The 14473-nt window shown below is 56.7% G+C and overlaps 3 protein-coding genes across 3 annotated transcripts in view; 1 reads left to right on the plus strand and 2 right to left on the minus strand.

The window, feature by feature from the left end:
- The window catches only part of MOGS (mannosyl-oligosaccharide glucosidase), a 3261-nt gene extending 176 nt beyond the window's left edge, over positions 1-3085 (plus strand). Inside the window, exons 2-5 of the mRNA XM_006880991.1 lie at positions 1-223; positions 321-547; positions 941-1137; positions 1342-3085. Of these exons, the coding sequence (XP_006881053.1) occupies positions 1-223; positions 321-547; positions 941-1137; positions 1342-3085 (2391 nt within the window). The remainder of the gene's footprint in view (positions 224-320; positions 548-940; positions 1138-1341) is intronic.
- Positions 3086-3602: 517 nt separating this feature from the next.
- WBP1 (WW domain binding protein 1) lies at positions 3603-5538 on the minus strand. Its single transcript, XM_006880992.1, has 4 exons — positions 5268-5538; positions 4383-4485; positions 4111-4287; positions 3603-4000 (listed from the first exon to the last, which is right to left on the minus strand). Exons 1-4 carry the CDS (start codon positions 5334-5336, stop codon positions 3603-3605), a joined length of 747 nt encoding a protein of 248 aa, XP_006881054.1. The 5' UTR covers positions 5337-5538.
- A 462-nt stretch (positions 5539-6000) lies between these two features.
- INO80B (INO80 complex subunit B) lies at positions 6001-9542 on the minus strand. The gene is given in 6 exon segments (XM_006880834.1): positions 6001-6183; positions 6185-6529; positions 8387-8556; positions 8717-8835; positions 9043-9235; positions 9434-9542. Coding segments are annotated over 6 exon segments (1119 nt in total).
- Between the last annotated feature and the right edge of the window lie 4931 nt (positions 9543-14473).

Below are 14473 nucleotides of genomic sequence, written 5' to 3' on the forward strand. Positions count from 1 at the left end.
GCGGCCCTGGCCGTCGTGGTCCTGGCGCTGGCCCTCGGCCTGTCCGGGCGCTGGCTGCTGGCGTGGCACCGTGCGCGGCGGGCGATCACGCTGCACCCCGCGCCGCCCGCGCTGCCCCCCAACTCCTCCAGCCCCACCGTGACCCCGGACCTCTTCTGGGGCACCTATCGCCCACACGTCTATTTCGGCATGAGGACCCGCAGCCCGCAGTCGCTTCTCACAGGTATCCGGGCCCGGGCGGGCGCAGGGCGAGGCTGGGGTTCCCAGGAACGGGGGTCTCCTCTCTCTGTGGCTCACGTGGCCGCTTCCCCCCCCCCCAGGACTGATGTGGACGCAGCAGGGCGGCGCCCCAGGGCCCCCGAAGCTCAGGCACACGTGTGAGCAGGGCGACGGCGTGGGTCCCTACGGCTGGGAGTTTCACGATGGTGTCTCCTCCGGGCGGCAGCGGATTCAGGACGGGGCCCTGCGGCTCACCACCGAGTTCGTCAAGAGGCCCGGGGGCCAGCACGGAGGGGACTGGAGCTGGAGAGTGACCGTGGAGCCTCAGGTCAGGGCCCAGGGCGCCTTTCTCTGCCCACACTCCTCCTGTCAAGTGACCAGTAAGTAGCAGCTGCTCAGAGGCAGGTGGCCCGCGGGGGCATCGCCACACGGCATTCCTGAACGCTGGTTTTCTGGTCTGTAAAATGGGGACGATAGCAACTTAGTGTCTAGGATTGTTGTAAAAATCACACGTAGAATTCTTAGGATGGTACCCAGCTCAGGTGCTGGGTTCTCCCCCAGAGACCCCGCTGAAAGGCTCTTTATTCCCCCTCACTGTGGCCTCGGCTCTGTCACACGGAGGTCTTCCCGTACTGCGCCTGCCTGGTACCTCTTGCAGATTTCCATACAAAGCTGTCAGCCTAATTACCTCTCTGTAATTTTTCCTCTTTTGGTCCTACAGGCTTCAGATACCTCCGCCTCCCCTTTGGTGTCTCTGTTCTTCTATGTGGTGACAGATGGCAGAGAAGTCCTGGTGCCGGAAGCTGGGGCCAAGGGGCAGCTGAAATTCATCAGTGGGCATACGAAGGAACTGGGTGACTTCCGCCTCAGTCTGCTCCCACCAACGGGCCCTGGGGACTCCAGCCCCAAGTATGGCAGGTGAGTGGGGAGTGTCAGTGGAAGTGGCGTGGGTCTCTGTCCTGCCCTGGATTGTATGTCCTTTCTCCCTCCTCCCTGACCAGGCCGGTGGCCCCTGCATAGCTGGGACCCTCCCACTCCACCTCCTGGTGCCTTCATCGATTTCCCCATAGAATAACTACCACTTCCTGAGTAACGTTTCCTGTCCATCTCTTCCTTTTCAAGCTACAATGTCTTCTGGTCCCCCAACCCAGGACTGCCACTGCTCACAGACCTGGTCCAGAGTCGCCTCAACAGCTGGTTCCATCACCGGCCCCCGGGGGCCAGCCCGGAACGCTATCTTGGCTTGCCAGGCTCCCTGAAGTGGGAGGACAGAGGCCCAAATGGACAAGGGCAGGGGCGAGGACAGTTCCTGATCCAGCAGGTCACTGCAAAAGCCCCCTTCTCTGTGGAGTTGGTGTTTGAGTCGGGCAGTGCCCAGGTTGGAAGAAGCCAGGCCCCGGAGCCACTAGCTGGCGACCGGCTGACGCAGGCCCTAGAGAGCCGGGCCGAGGCCTTCAGAGAACGCTTTGAGAAGACCTTCCGGCTACAGAAGAAGGGCCTGAGCCCAGAAGAACAGGCTCTGGGCCAGACTGCCCTCAGCGGCTTACTCGGTGGGATCGGCTACTTCTACGGACAGGGCTTGGTGCTGCCAGACATGGGCGCGGAGGGGTCTGAGCAGAAGGCTGACCCTGCTCTGTTCCCAGCTGCCCCCCTCTTCACAGCCGTGCCCTCCCGCTCCTTCTTCCCACGAGGCTTCCTCTGGGATGAAGGATTCCACCAACTTCTGGTCCAGCGCTGGGACCCCCAGCTCACTCGAGAGGCCTTAGGCCACTGGCTGGGGCTGCTCAATGCTGATGGCTGGATCGGGCGGGAGCAGGTGTTGGGGGACGAGGCCCGGGCCCGGGTGCCGCCGGAGTTCCTGGTGCAGCGGGCAGCGCATGCCAACCCCCCAACCCTGCTTCTGCCTGTGGCTCACATGCTGGGGCGCGGTGACCCCGCCGACCTGGCCTTCCTCCGCCAGGCCTTTCCCCGCCTGTATGCCTGGTTCTCCTGGCTTCGTCACAGCCAGGCAGGGCCTCTGCCACTGTCCTACCGCTGGCGGGGCCGCGATCCAGCCTTGCCAACCCTACTGAACCCCAAGACGCTGCCGTCGGGGCTGGACGACTACCCTCGGGCCTCCCACCCCTCGACTGCTGAGCGGCACCTGGATCTGCGATGCTGGGTGACCCTGGGGGCCCGGGTGCTGGCCCGGCTGGCGGAGCAGCTGGGGGAGACGGAGGCAGCTGCCGACCTGAGCCCACTGGCCGCGTCGCTGGAGGCCGAGGCAGGTCTAGACCAGCTGCACTGGGCCCCGGAGCTGCGTGTCTTTGCGGACTTTGGGAACCACACGAAAGCCGTGCGGCTGAGACCCCAGCCGCCGCAGGGCCTGGTGCGGGTGGTGGGCCGGCCGGAGCCCCGAGCGCAGTACGTGGACGCGCTGGGCTACGTGAGCCTCTTCCCCTTCCTGCTGCGGCTGCTGAGCCCCAGCTCCTCCCGCCTGGGGCCTCTGCTGGACGCGCTGGCCGACACTCGCCACCTCTGGAGCCCCTTTGGGCTGCGTTCCCTGGCGGCCTCCAGCTCCTTCTATGGCCAGCGCAACTCTGAGCATGACCCTCCTTACTGGAGGGGTGCAGTGTGGCTCAATGTCAACTACCTGGCCCTCGGGGCGCTCCAACATTACGGGCAGCAGGAGGGCCCCCAGCAGGCCCGGGCCGCCAAGCTTTACCGCGAGCTACGTGCCAACGTGGTGGGCAATGTGCGGCGGCAGTACCAGGCCACGGGCTTTCTGTGGGAGCAGTACAGTGACCGCGACGGGCGGGGCATGGGCTGCCGGCCTTTCCAGGGCTGGACCAGCCTGGTCCTGCTGATCATGGCTGAAGACTACTGACCGGAGGCCGGGAGGGAGGCCGGGTCCTCATGCCCTCGACTGGAGGGACAGGGCAGCTGGCCTCTGCCTCGACCTCCTCGGTGCCAATGCTTCAAATTCTCAGCTCAGGTGTAGACTTGCTGCCACCCCACAGCCCTGGGGTGGATGGGAATGTGAACTCAGAGTCTATTTTTCTAAATAAACTGAGAGGAAGGAAAAAAAAAAATGCCAGACGCTTGTGCCAGCTTTACCTCTCCCAGAGGTTCTGGCTGCCTTTTGCGTTTGGAACGTAGGAGAGGTGGGCACCTGCCCTCCAAACGCAGCTGGAGCAAGTCCGACCCAGGGAGCACCCAGTCCACACGCAGCTGGTTCACATCTCTTTAATGAGACCAAGGCTCCTGTGTGTGTCCTGGGGGAGTCAGCAGTCCCTACGCGCTCCCCTCTCCTGCCCCGCTTCGGGGGACAAGCCTCAGTGCAGTGAGTGGTTGGAAACGGGGGTGATTCCGGGTAAGCAAGTAGCCCGGCCACCCGCTGGAAGCTATGGGATGTCCCCTTCACTGGAAGCCAGCCCCACTGGAGACACGGGGAGTGTAGCGTCCAGGGGCAGGCCGCTGGGGGTGGCCGCTGCTCTGGCCTCTTTGAGTGGCTCGCTGTCACTGGGGTCGACACAGGGACCGAGCTCAATGCCCGAGTCACCGGTCAGGCGGCGAGAGCGGCAGGAGGGCGGCGTCGAGGCAGAGCTGGGTCCGGCCCCGGCCTCCCCCTCTGGGTGCCGGCTGTGTTGGTGGGAAGGGGCATCGCCCACGCTGGCGCTGCATCGAGGCGCAGAGGGGGTGGCCAGGGCCCAGGCCGGGGCCGCAGTGTAGGGAGGCGGCGGTGTACCAGGGCGGTGGACCACTTCCTCGTAGGCTGGGGGTTTGAAGGCGCTGAGCAGGCCTGCAGGGAGACAGCAGCAGAGCGGACGGGCTGAAGGCAGCAGGGACGGCGCCGTCCCTCAGCAGGGCACAGGGTACGCAGAGATGCCGGAGGGGTGTGCAGCCACTCACGAAGGTCCAGCAGTGACCCTGCAGGGACGGGGCCGGCCCCCTGGCATGCCCCATGGTAGGCCAGCAGGTTGATCTCCCGCTGCCGCTGCTGCTGCTGCAGCCGGAGCTTAGCTCGGCGGTGGCGGAAGGCACAACAGCAGCTGAAGAGGATGAGTACGGTCCAGAGCAGCCAGAACCCTATGGGAGGGAGGGTGTGTCAGGCCCCCCCCAGGCGGGCAGGGCCCCTGGGAGGGCGGCCGGGGGCCAGGGGACACCAGAGCCCAGGGACTCACACCAGAGCTCGTAGTAGTAGGTGCAGCAGCCGGTCTCCCCGCAGCAGTGGCCGCTGTCGCAGAGGTAGGGCTGGTTGTTGACCCCTGGACACAGCTCTCGAAGCTGGGAACAAGGAGGCACTTCACACCAGAGGTGGGCCCAGCCCAGGACACTGTCCACCCCAACCCCTACGTGCCCACACAGTTCGCCCCTTCCCCGCCACCCCCGTCCCGAAGCAGGTCTGGCCTGCAGAGCCCAGGGACAGATGCTCAGAGAGCCACCAAGCCTCAAGCTAGAGGACCAGCAGCAGGTGTGGACAAGAGGTGGACTTCAGCTCTCAGGTGTGATACGGCCCCACCCTCGAGGCCGGTGCCCCAGGTTAAGACATGGACTCAAGCAAGTGAGGTCACTCCCAAGGCCACGGGCCACGCCCGCGAGCTGGGTCCTGGCACCCCTGGGTCTCTGGGTCCCCAGGGTGGCGGCGGGCGGCTGAGCCCCAGAGCAGCGCTCCCAACCAGATGGGACTGATGTGGATGGTAAAGGATGGCATCCAGGGCGCGAGGCTGCCTCCCAGCTCTCCTCCAAATTGCTCCCTCAAGAGAAGACGCTGCTGGCCTCTGCTGTGACAATAGGCACACAGAAAAACATCACGAATAACTGTTGCAGGGCAGCGGGGCCTGCCTGCGCCTGCGGCCACCGGAGACTGCAAACTTGCACCGCGGAGCGGGTCTGCGAGGCGGCCGGCTGCGGCCACCTTGCAAAGTTTAGACAAAGCGCACAAGGGGCACCTCTGGGAGCTCCGCCGCCTCTCCGGCCCGAGTGCCGCCCCCGCCCCCAGAAGGCAGGGACGAGGAAAGGGGAGACGAATGTAAATGGCTGTCGCGATAGACTGGAGCTGCTGATACCTGCTGCGGCGGCGACCGAAGTGCCCCCCAGGCCTCCTCGCTGCCGTTCGCGCTGCTGGCACGAGCCATCCCTCCACTTACAGCCCCCTGACGACCACAGCCTCCTCTGCCGCCAGCCGCCCTGCCCCTGCCACCTCGGCCGCCACCACCATGGTCCCCGCCCGGCCCATCGCCGCGGCCGCCACCATCACTCCACGGACGGAGCGTCCATCCGGGAAGAGCTCTGCCAACTAGGACCCAGGTTGCTCGTCCCACCAATCAGCACCGCCCCTCGAGGAGCGGACCAATAGGAGCGGAGGAGGGGGTTTCTGACAGCAACCAATCAGGCGCAGCGCCTCAACCACTCTTCCAGACAACAAGAGGTCGCCCAGACAAAGGCTGGGAGGAGGTGCGACCACGGCCCCGACTGACAGCAACGACAGCCAATAGCGGGCAAGAGGGCAGGCCCCAGCGCCGCCCTCCAATGAGCGGCCGACGGGAAGGCCGAAGTTCCTGTTGATTGGCCCGGGTCGGGTCGAGGACTCCCAACGCCCGGTAGTCCCCGTTGGGTGCTGGCGGTGCCCAGGCCACAGGTGTCACCGTGAGCTGCGTGGGGGACTGGCCTGCGCGGAGCCCTGCACCCCGTGTCATACATGCCCAGGCGCCGGACCCAGCAGGCTGGGGGAAAGGACGTTTAATGACACTGACATCAGCAGGCGGGGTGGGGGTGCGGAGTCCAGGTGCGGCCCCAGGCCTACGTGGCCAGCAGCGGGGAGCTGGGGCCGTCGGGCGCGCCCAGGCGCATCTGCAGGTTGATGCGGTAGCACTGCAGGCTGCAGAGCGCGCGGCCCGTGCGGGAGCAGGCGTAGCAGCGCGGGTGCGGGCAGTCGGGCACGGAGCAGCGCGGGGGGGGGGCTCGCGGGGCAGGGGCAGGTGCACACGGCCACGGGCGCCGGCACCCAGGGGGGGAAGGACAGCGTGGCGCCCTGGGCCCCGCTGCTGTAGCGCACGGTGGGCGCCGGCGCCACCGCTCGCCCGCCTCGCCGTTCGCCCCGCGCCGCGCCGCGGCCCCCGCGCCCGCCCGGCGCTGCCGTCTTGGTGAGCCGCTCGATCGTCTGGTTCTTGTGCTCCTCCGCGCGCCGCGCCGCCTGCAGCCGCCGTTTCCGCGCGCGCTCCTCGCGCTTGAGCAGCATCTCCTCGGTGAGCGGGGGCGCAGGGCCGCCGGCCAGGGGCAGCGGCAGCACCGGTGACGGCTGGCTCCGGGCCTTCTGCAGCAGGGCGCGCTGGTGGGAGACAGACGGGGGTCAGCCGGGCGCAGGGAGACAGGGAGAGGAACACATTTGCCAGGTGCCTTGACCCTTCTGGGGGGGGGGGGAAGCAACTGCTCCACATCACCTGCCTGCCCTGCGCCCCAAAACTCAGGGTTCCTCCCAAATGCCACAGACCTTTTTCTTTTTCCAAAAAATCTCACTGTTGCCATCATATATGCTATCGAGCCTCACTGCGACCCTGAGAACAGCAGATCTGCACCCTGCCCTCCCTGCACCAGCCTCAGCACCTCCGATGTGCTTAAGCCCACTGTTAAGGTCACTGTGTCAGTCCACCTCATTGAGGGTCCTCCTCTCCCTCTCTGACCCTCCACTTTTCCCAGGATGATGTCCTTTTCCAAGGACTGGCCCCTTCTGTCAACACGCCCAGAGTCTGTGGGACCATGTTTCACCATCCTTGTCGCTAAGGAGCTCCTTGTTTGCACTTCCTCCAAGGTATACCGTCTCAACTGATGACATCATTTAGAAAATCGCTAAGGCCAAAACCTCAAGGTTGCCCTGGATTCCTCTTAAGTCCAAATAAATATCTACTTCCACAGTCTGACCAAGTGGATTGACACGGTGACTGCCGCCCAGAGGGGCTCGAAAGTGTCAGAAAGTATAATGATAGCACAGGATAGGCCAGGGTTCAGACATGTTGTTCACAGTGTCGCTAAGAGTCAGTCGTACTCAACAGCACATAATGACAACCACAGCCCTAATCCATCTCACCTGACCCATCGCCACGGTTGCCACATTGGTCCAAGTACCTGGTATTTCAACAGCGTCCTACTTGGTCTTAACCTCTCCATCAGAGATTCAAAAGAAGTCCTATTATGTCACATCTTTGCATACGATTCTTCAATGGCTTAGCCATACCTCTGCTTCTCCTTGGGCTTGCCATTCTGAGCCAAAGCACCCCTGGGTACAATGGAGCCCACCAGGGGGCCCGGACTGTGGAGACTGAACCATCTGCATAAGCACTGCTGGGTCCTGGCCACAATGTCTCAATCTATTTCATCCAACTTCCTCTGCTTTTGCTGACCCTCTACTTCCCCCAGCATTGTGTCCTCCTTGCCCTGAACCCCTCTGGGAACATGTCCAAAGTATCTGAGATAGTCTCATCATCTTCTAAGGAGCATTTTGGCTGCATTTCTCCCAGGACAGATGTTTATTCTTCTGATGGTCCTTGGGTCTCAGGGTCTTTGTGTCTGTTGCTTCTTCTGCCTGAAAAGCTCCTGTGGTCTTTGTAATGTCATTTTTCAGATTCTTTCCTTGTCCCCATATCTATGTTATCACCCTATTTTCATAATACATTTACACTCCTCATTTATCGCCATCAAGAGAGCACTGACTCATAGCTGACCCTCCAGCGGGTTTTCAGAGGCTGTAAATCACACAGGAGCTTGTTCCCCACAGAGCACCTGGTGGACTCAAACCACCTGCTTTTAAATTGGCAGAGCAACTCCTTATTCTTCACACTTATTTACTCCACTCACCACAGAAGGGAATCCCTGGGCGGTGCAAGCACTGGTGGTTCAAAGCCACCCAGACAGCTGCCTTAGAAAACAGGTCTGAAGATCTGCTTGTGAAAGGTCAGCTTTGAAAACCCCTATGGGGACAGTTCTGTGCCGCACACAGGGGTGATCCTGACCTGGAACTGATTCAGACAGCAGCAACAGCCCCCTGGAACACCAGGTCCGTGAGAACAGAAGTCATGTCTGCGTGCTGGTCCTTTCTCCACCATGTCGTGCCCACTGCCTGGGAAAGTGCCAGGACATGGAAACTTTACACTCTACCTCTGGGGCACAAATCCAGAATGGACCCACTCACCTGTCGGGCAGTAAGCAATCGCTCATTGATCTCTTTCTTCAGGTCCCCGTTGTCATCCAACTCGCCCTTCTCTAGGGCATCCAGCCACCTCTGTTCCTCCTCTTCCTCTTGACCTTCTAAGCTGCCGGACAGGTCCCGAAGTGGGGAGGGGGACAGATTACTGTCCTCATCTGGGGAGGTGAGTTGGAGTGATCAACGTGGGGGTTTATTGTGCTATGTTAGTACTGGTCATACTCAAGGTTCACACCTTCTCAGAGCCAACCCCTCCCCTTAAACAGGCGGGTTCAAAGAGGCGCCCACTTCTCCCCTGGTAGGGAGGGCCCTTCTCACCCAGCCAGGCACGGTACTGCTCCAAGGGCACTCCTTCCATGGGTTCCTCTTCATTATCCACCACCATAAGGGGAGAGGGTGAGCGAGGCCCCTCAGGTAACACAGTGAAGGTAGGCACGCTGCAGAGGAGGAAGCCCAACTTGTAACCCGAGGAGCATCTTCGCTGAAAGTCCCTCCTTTCTGGTGGCTTTATCCAGCCTGCCCCACACCCTCGTGAGTTCCTGCTCTCTTAACTTGGGCCCCGGTGCAAAGCTTTCATTCTGTCTCAGGATGCCCAACCAGCCTCTCCCACCTCTGCCCGCCACGCAGATGCCCCTGGACCTCACTTCTTGGTGCTCAGGACCTGCCCGCCCAGCTTGATCTTGAGCTTGAGCTGGGGTTTGGCAGGCGAAGGCTGCGCGGGTCCCGCGTCCTCTTCCTGATGATGTTTCTTCTTGTGCTTCTTCTTATGCTTCTTGTGTTTCTTCTTGTGCACGCCGTGGCCGTGGGCACCCGCCAGGCTCAGCTCCAGCGCTTCCCCTGCGGAAGGGGGTACTGTCATCGACTCTGGGGTTGGGGGACCCCAGGAAACCTACAGCTACGAGAGATGCCGCTCATCCCTGCGATCCCACCTGGGATCCTCAAAGCAACATCCCCTTCCCCATCCCACCTGTGGCTGGGTAACCTGGAAACGCAGACAATGGGGAGCCCTACGTTGCTCGGTCCCCCCGCGCTTACCCGGCTCAGGGGCCTCCATGACCCCGGGGGTGCTGCCGCGCCGCCACAGCTTGCTCATGGGATCCTGCAAGGAAGGGGGACCAGTCAGGTTCGGGGCGCTTGCAGACATGCCTTCCTGCCCGGCGGAAGCACTAGCTCCGCCAAAACACGGCCGGACACGCCTACTTCCGGAGCTCGGCAGCCATCTTTGTTGAGGGCGTGCGTTCCCGTCGAGAAAAATTCTCCCCGAGAAACAAGCATCATCGGAACAATGGTTCCGGAAAGCCCAGCGCGGGAGGCCCCGTTAGGATTATGCTCGAGCTGACCCAGCCCCCGCGGTTCCTTCCGTTCTGACTCCTCGCCACCCTCCTTTGGGGTTCTAATTTCGTATATCTCCACCGCAGGAAACTGCTCTCTTCTCTTGCCCGTTTCCTGCACATTTGCTGGATTTGAACCGCTAACCTTTAGGTTCGCAGTTCAGCAAATAACACACAGGGCCCTTGGGGTTTTCTCCTCCTGCTCCTTCTCCTCCTCTTCCTCCTCCTCCTCCTTCTCCTCGTCCCCTCCCCCTTCTCCTCCTCCTCCTCCTTTCCCCCCTCCTCCGTAATCAATGTTTATTTAAAAGGCAAGAGTCACAAAACAGAGGGAAAGACAGAAAAACTTCTTAACTCAGAGGAGACAGAGGAGACATGACCAATGAATGCAAGGCACCCTCTTGGATTAGAATTAATATTAATAGCGGGGAAAAAATCCTAGTGAATCCAGCTTGGGGTTTCCTTCAAAACCAAAAACCAAAGCCACCACGTGAGGTGACTTCTGACCCATGGCGACCCTCCATGGCTCTGAGGCTGTCTCTGGTTCTGGTGGATCAGAACTGTCAACCTTTTGGTTGCCAGGGGCTTGCCTTTGATAATACGTCCTTCTGTGCCTACTGACATTTTATAAAATAGGTGTATGCTTTCCCCAATTAAAACAGCAAAATGAAGGTGAATCTGTGTTGCTGGTGTATCAGACAGGAAAAACAGGATTCAAAATTGTGTTAACCACTTGAAGAGTCAATGTATTGTTATTAGGTGTCGTCAGGTCGACTGCAACCGATAGCAACCCTGGGAACAGATAGGGACCTAGGTGGGAAGCTTGTCCTATTTCTGCGCTATCCTCGTGATCTCGGATCTGTTCAAGGCCATTGTTACAGTCACTTTTTTCCCCCTCCCTGTTTTGTTGTTGTTGTTGTGTACCATTGAATTAGATCCGATGGCGCAGGAGGAGATTGTCCCTCCTTCTCCAGCAGAGCATCTGGTGGATTCCAATCATACACCTTCTAGATTGCAGCGCAGCTTCTTGCCACTAGGCCACCAGAGCGCCCTACTATCTTTTTTAAAAAAATAAAATAAAAATTTTCGGTTTGAATCCACCAGATGCTCTGCTGAAGAAGGAGGGACAATCTCCTCCTGTACCAGTCAGATCCAATTTCACGGTACACACACCACACACACACACACACACACACACACACACACACACACAAGATAAAATAAATAAAAAATAAAATTTTTATTTTATACTGGTTTACTTACCAAGTTCAGATAAATTGTTTTCACCACCAGATCATTTCTATTTTGTTTATGCACCCCTCCCTCTTCCCATAAAATTGTGTGACCCTGTAATTACCTCCCCACCCCTGGCCATCCTCATTCCTCTGCTTCTACCCTCCCCGGTTGGATCCTAATACATGTTTTACTAGTTATTTTTCTATTGCTACCACAATGGTCTTATACAGTATTTGTCCTTACAGGACAGAGTTAGTTCACTTAGCACAACACTTTCCAGTTCCTCCCAAGTTAGGTCATGATTTTCAAAATCATCGCTTCTGCATCCTGCGTAGTATTCCATTGTGTGAATGTACCATGGTTCGTCATCTTGTTGAGAGCTTTCAGCATCTATACGGAGAAAACCGAGGCATACATGCCATTGTTGTTGTTACATGCTGTCAAGTTGCCTGCAACTCATAGCAACCCTGTGTCCAACAGCTCTGAATGTGCTCTATCCTGAGCCAACTTTAGTGTCTCTGACACACCTACCTCATTACCCGAGTCACTGAGTCAATTGAGGATCTTCCTTTCTTTTTTTTAAGTAACTTTTTTCTTTTTATTTTATTAATTTTAGTCAAAGTTTACAGAGACTTTGGATTTCCATTCATTCATTGTTGCACTTTCTTCCCTGCCCACCCCTCCCCACAGTTTGTTTTTCTCTTTGAAAAGTAAGAAAAAAATATTTTATTGTTATACAGTCCTCCCCCCAGTCCACTCCACTAAGCAGATTTCATTCTGGACTCTTGTCATGATAATAATACCTAATCATATATTCTTCCCAAACAGTTCTCTCCCTCATCTGTTTCAATGCAGTGTACATTATTTATCCCCTCTTTTCTTAGTTTCCCTCCAACCCCCATGTCAGTCTTGTTTTACAACAGTGGCACTATGCAGTATTTGTCCTTTTGTGACCAAGATATTTCACTCAGCATAACGTCCTTCAGGGTCACTCATTTTGTATAATAATTCATGAGTTCCTTGTTTTTTAATGCAGCATAGGATTCCACTGTGTGAATATACCACAGCTTCTCTATGCATTCGTTTGTTGATGGGCACTTGGGTTGTTTCCAACTCTTTACTATTGTGAACAAAGCCACGATAAACATGGGTGTGCATATATCTGCTTGGGTGGCCGTTCTAGTTTCTTTAGGTTATATTCCCAGTAGTGGAATTGCTGGGCCAAATGGTATTTCTCTTTCCAACTTTTTGAGAAAGTGCCATACTGCCTTCCAGAGTGGTTGTACCATTTTACACTCCCATCAAGAGTAAATAATGGTTCAGTTTCTCTGCAACCTCGCCAGCATTTGTTATTTGCTGTTCTGTGAAATTTTGCTATTCTTACTGGGGTGAGAAGATATCTCATAGTTGTCTTGAGAGAATCTTCCTCTCTTGTGCTGTCCCTCCACCGTCCCAAGCATGATGTCCCTCACCAAGGTCTGGCCCCTTATTCATGGTGGCTGACTTAAGACAAGGGGAGTTTTGACTGTCTACATCTGTGATGCGCTTTTCTTATTGCCAGTATATACACATATTTTAAATTAAGGAAACAGCAGCTGCATGGACGTATATAGAAAATATATGCAGATGTGTGTATGATGAAGACAGCACTAATGAAAAAAGAAAGAACTAATTCCAGCGACAATTCAGGAGTACAAGTAACAAGTGTTAATAAGTGGTTATAGATGAGGATCAGGAAGTGGGCCAAAATAGTGTAATGATTAAGAGATTAAGATTAAGGGAAAGGACTTTGGAGTCAGACAAGCCTATGATCAAATCTCAGCTCCATCACTTATTAACAGCGCAACCTTGAACACTTTCTGGGATAGAGATGGAATAATAGCTACCTCACAGGGTTCTTCCAAGAAAAGTAAGCAAAGCAAGAATGGAAAATGCCTGGGATAGTTCCTGGCACCCTCACAAACGCCCAGTGAGCAAACAGTGACTGGACGGATAACTTCTAGGCTCCTGACCCAAGTTCTTAGGAGGAAAGAACAGTGGAGTGTATTTTGTTGTTTTGTTTTTTTAGTAAGAAAGAGACATAAGAGAAATAGGGGCACTCTGGTGGCCTAGTGGCAAGAGGCTGCATTGCAATCCTAAAGGTATGTGGTTTGAATCCACCAGATGCTCTGCTGGAGAAGGAAGGACAATCTCCTCCTGTACCAGTCAGATCCTATTTGATGGTACATGCACACACACACACACACACACACACACACACACACACACACAAATAATTAAAAAAAAGAAAAACAAGTAAGAGTGGATATTTGACCCAAGGGGAACTTGCAGAATCTGTGGAACCGAGAAGCCCTGGTGGTGCAGGGGGTCTAGGGTCTAGTATGGGAAGCCAAATTTCATACAGAATATGTGTAGTAAACCGAATGCTATTTCAGGATGTGAAGGAGGCGTGTACAAGCTGGAATTCACCCTGAAGCACTAAGGCAAGCCTTAACTGTTTACAGGGGATGGACACTAAGGCAATCTTTAAGCATTTACAGGATTCTTGCGTTGTATTTGCTAACCCCTCCCTCCTGAGTCAAGCATAACCTTTTCAATAGAAAGAGCTTATCTTCATTTGCATAGAATTTTCTTGATGATTTGCTTCCTGTCAATTTTCAATAAAGGCACAGGGAAGCTAAGGTTGGAGCTTCAGTTCCCTTCAGTTGTTTGGGAACTGTTCGCTTCCTGCTCCACCTCTGTTTTCTCCTACATTCTTGGTGTTCTGTCTCGTTATTAATACATGACCACTGACTGCTAAAGATTTCTAACGCTGGCAGCCTCGTGGGGCAGCTCTGCTCCGTCCTGTAGGGTCTCTGTGCCTGGGAACCTTCTCTGCAGGCAGGCAGTTGGGGTTTGTTTTGTTTATAGGGGAACTCAGCTAGACACAGAGAGGGATGGTGGATGGAAAAGCTGGGAGACTTCAGTGCTGGAAAGCGTGCATGCGACCGTCACCTGTGTCATAGTGGAGCTCCTGAGGGACGGGACACAGGAGTGAAGAGAAGGGCCTGCCCTGAACCTGCAGGTGGAGGGGCCAGGTAGGGCCCAGAGGTCAGGAGAATCAGGGCACTTCTCCTACCCTCCTGCAGAGAGCAGGCTGACCTGAGAGGAGATTCATGCTCTTTCGCTGCTCCTGGGAAGACGCTCCAGTGGGTTTTTGGAGGCAATACATTACATAGGAGGAGACTGCCCTTCTTTCTTCTAAGGAACACCCGGGGAATTCAAACCAGCAGTGAGGGCTGGCCTTTGGTTTGGAAGCTCAGCTCCCAGTACACCACGAGAGCTCCTGAGGGGTGGTGTTTGAGCGGGATGGAAGAGCTGTCCTCCCATCTCAGCAGGCATGACCAGAACTTGGGTGCAGATACTTGTTTGTAGATACTGCTGTTGACTCAATCGTGTTTCCTAACTATCCACGTTGAACCCCTGGCCCTCCCTTGAACCTGTGTGTGTGTGTGTGTGTGTGTGTGTGTGT

The sequence above is a fragment of the Elephantulus edwardii genome, unplaced genomic scaffold (assembly GCF_000299155.1).
Source record: "Elephantulus edwardii isolate Elephantulus edwardi_28Jun2011 unplaced genomic scaffold, EleEdw1.0 scaffold00011, whole genome shotgun sequence".
In the NCBI taxonomy this organism is placed as follows: domain Eukaryota; kingdom Metazoa; phylum Chordata; class Mammalia; order Macroscelidea; family Macroscelididae; genus Elephantulus; species Elephantulus edwardii.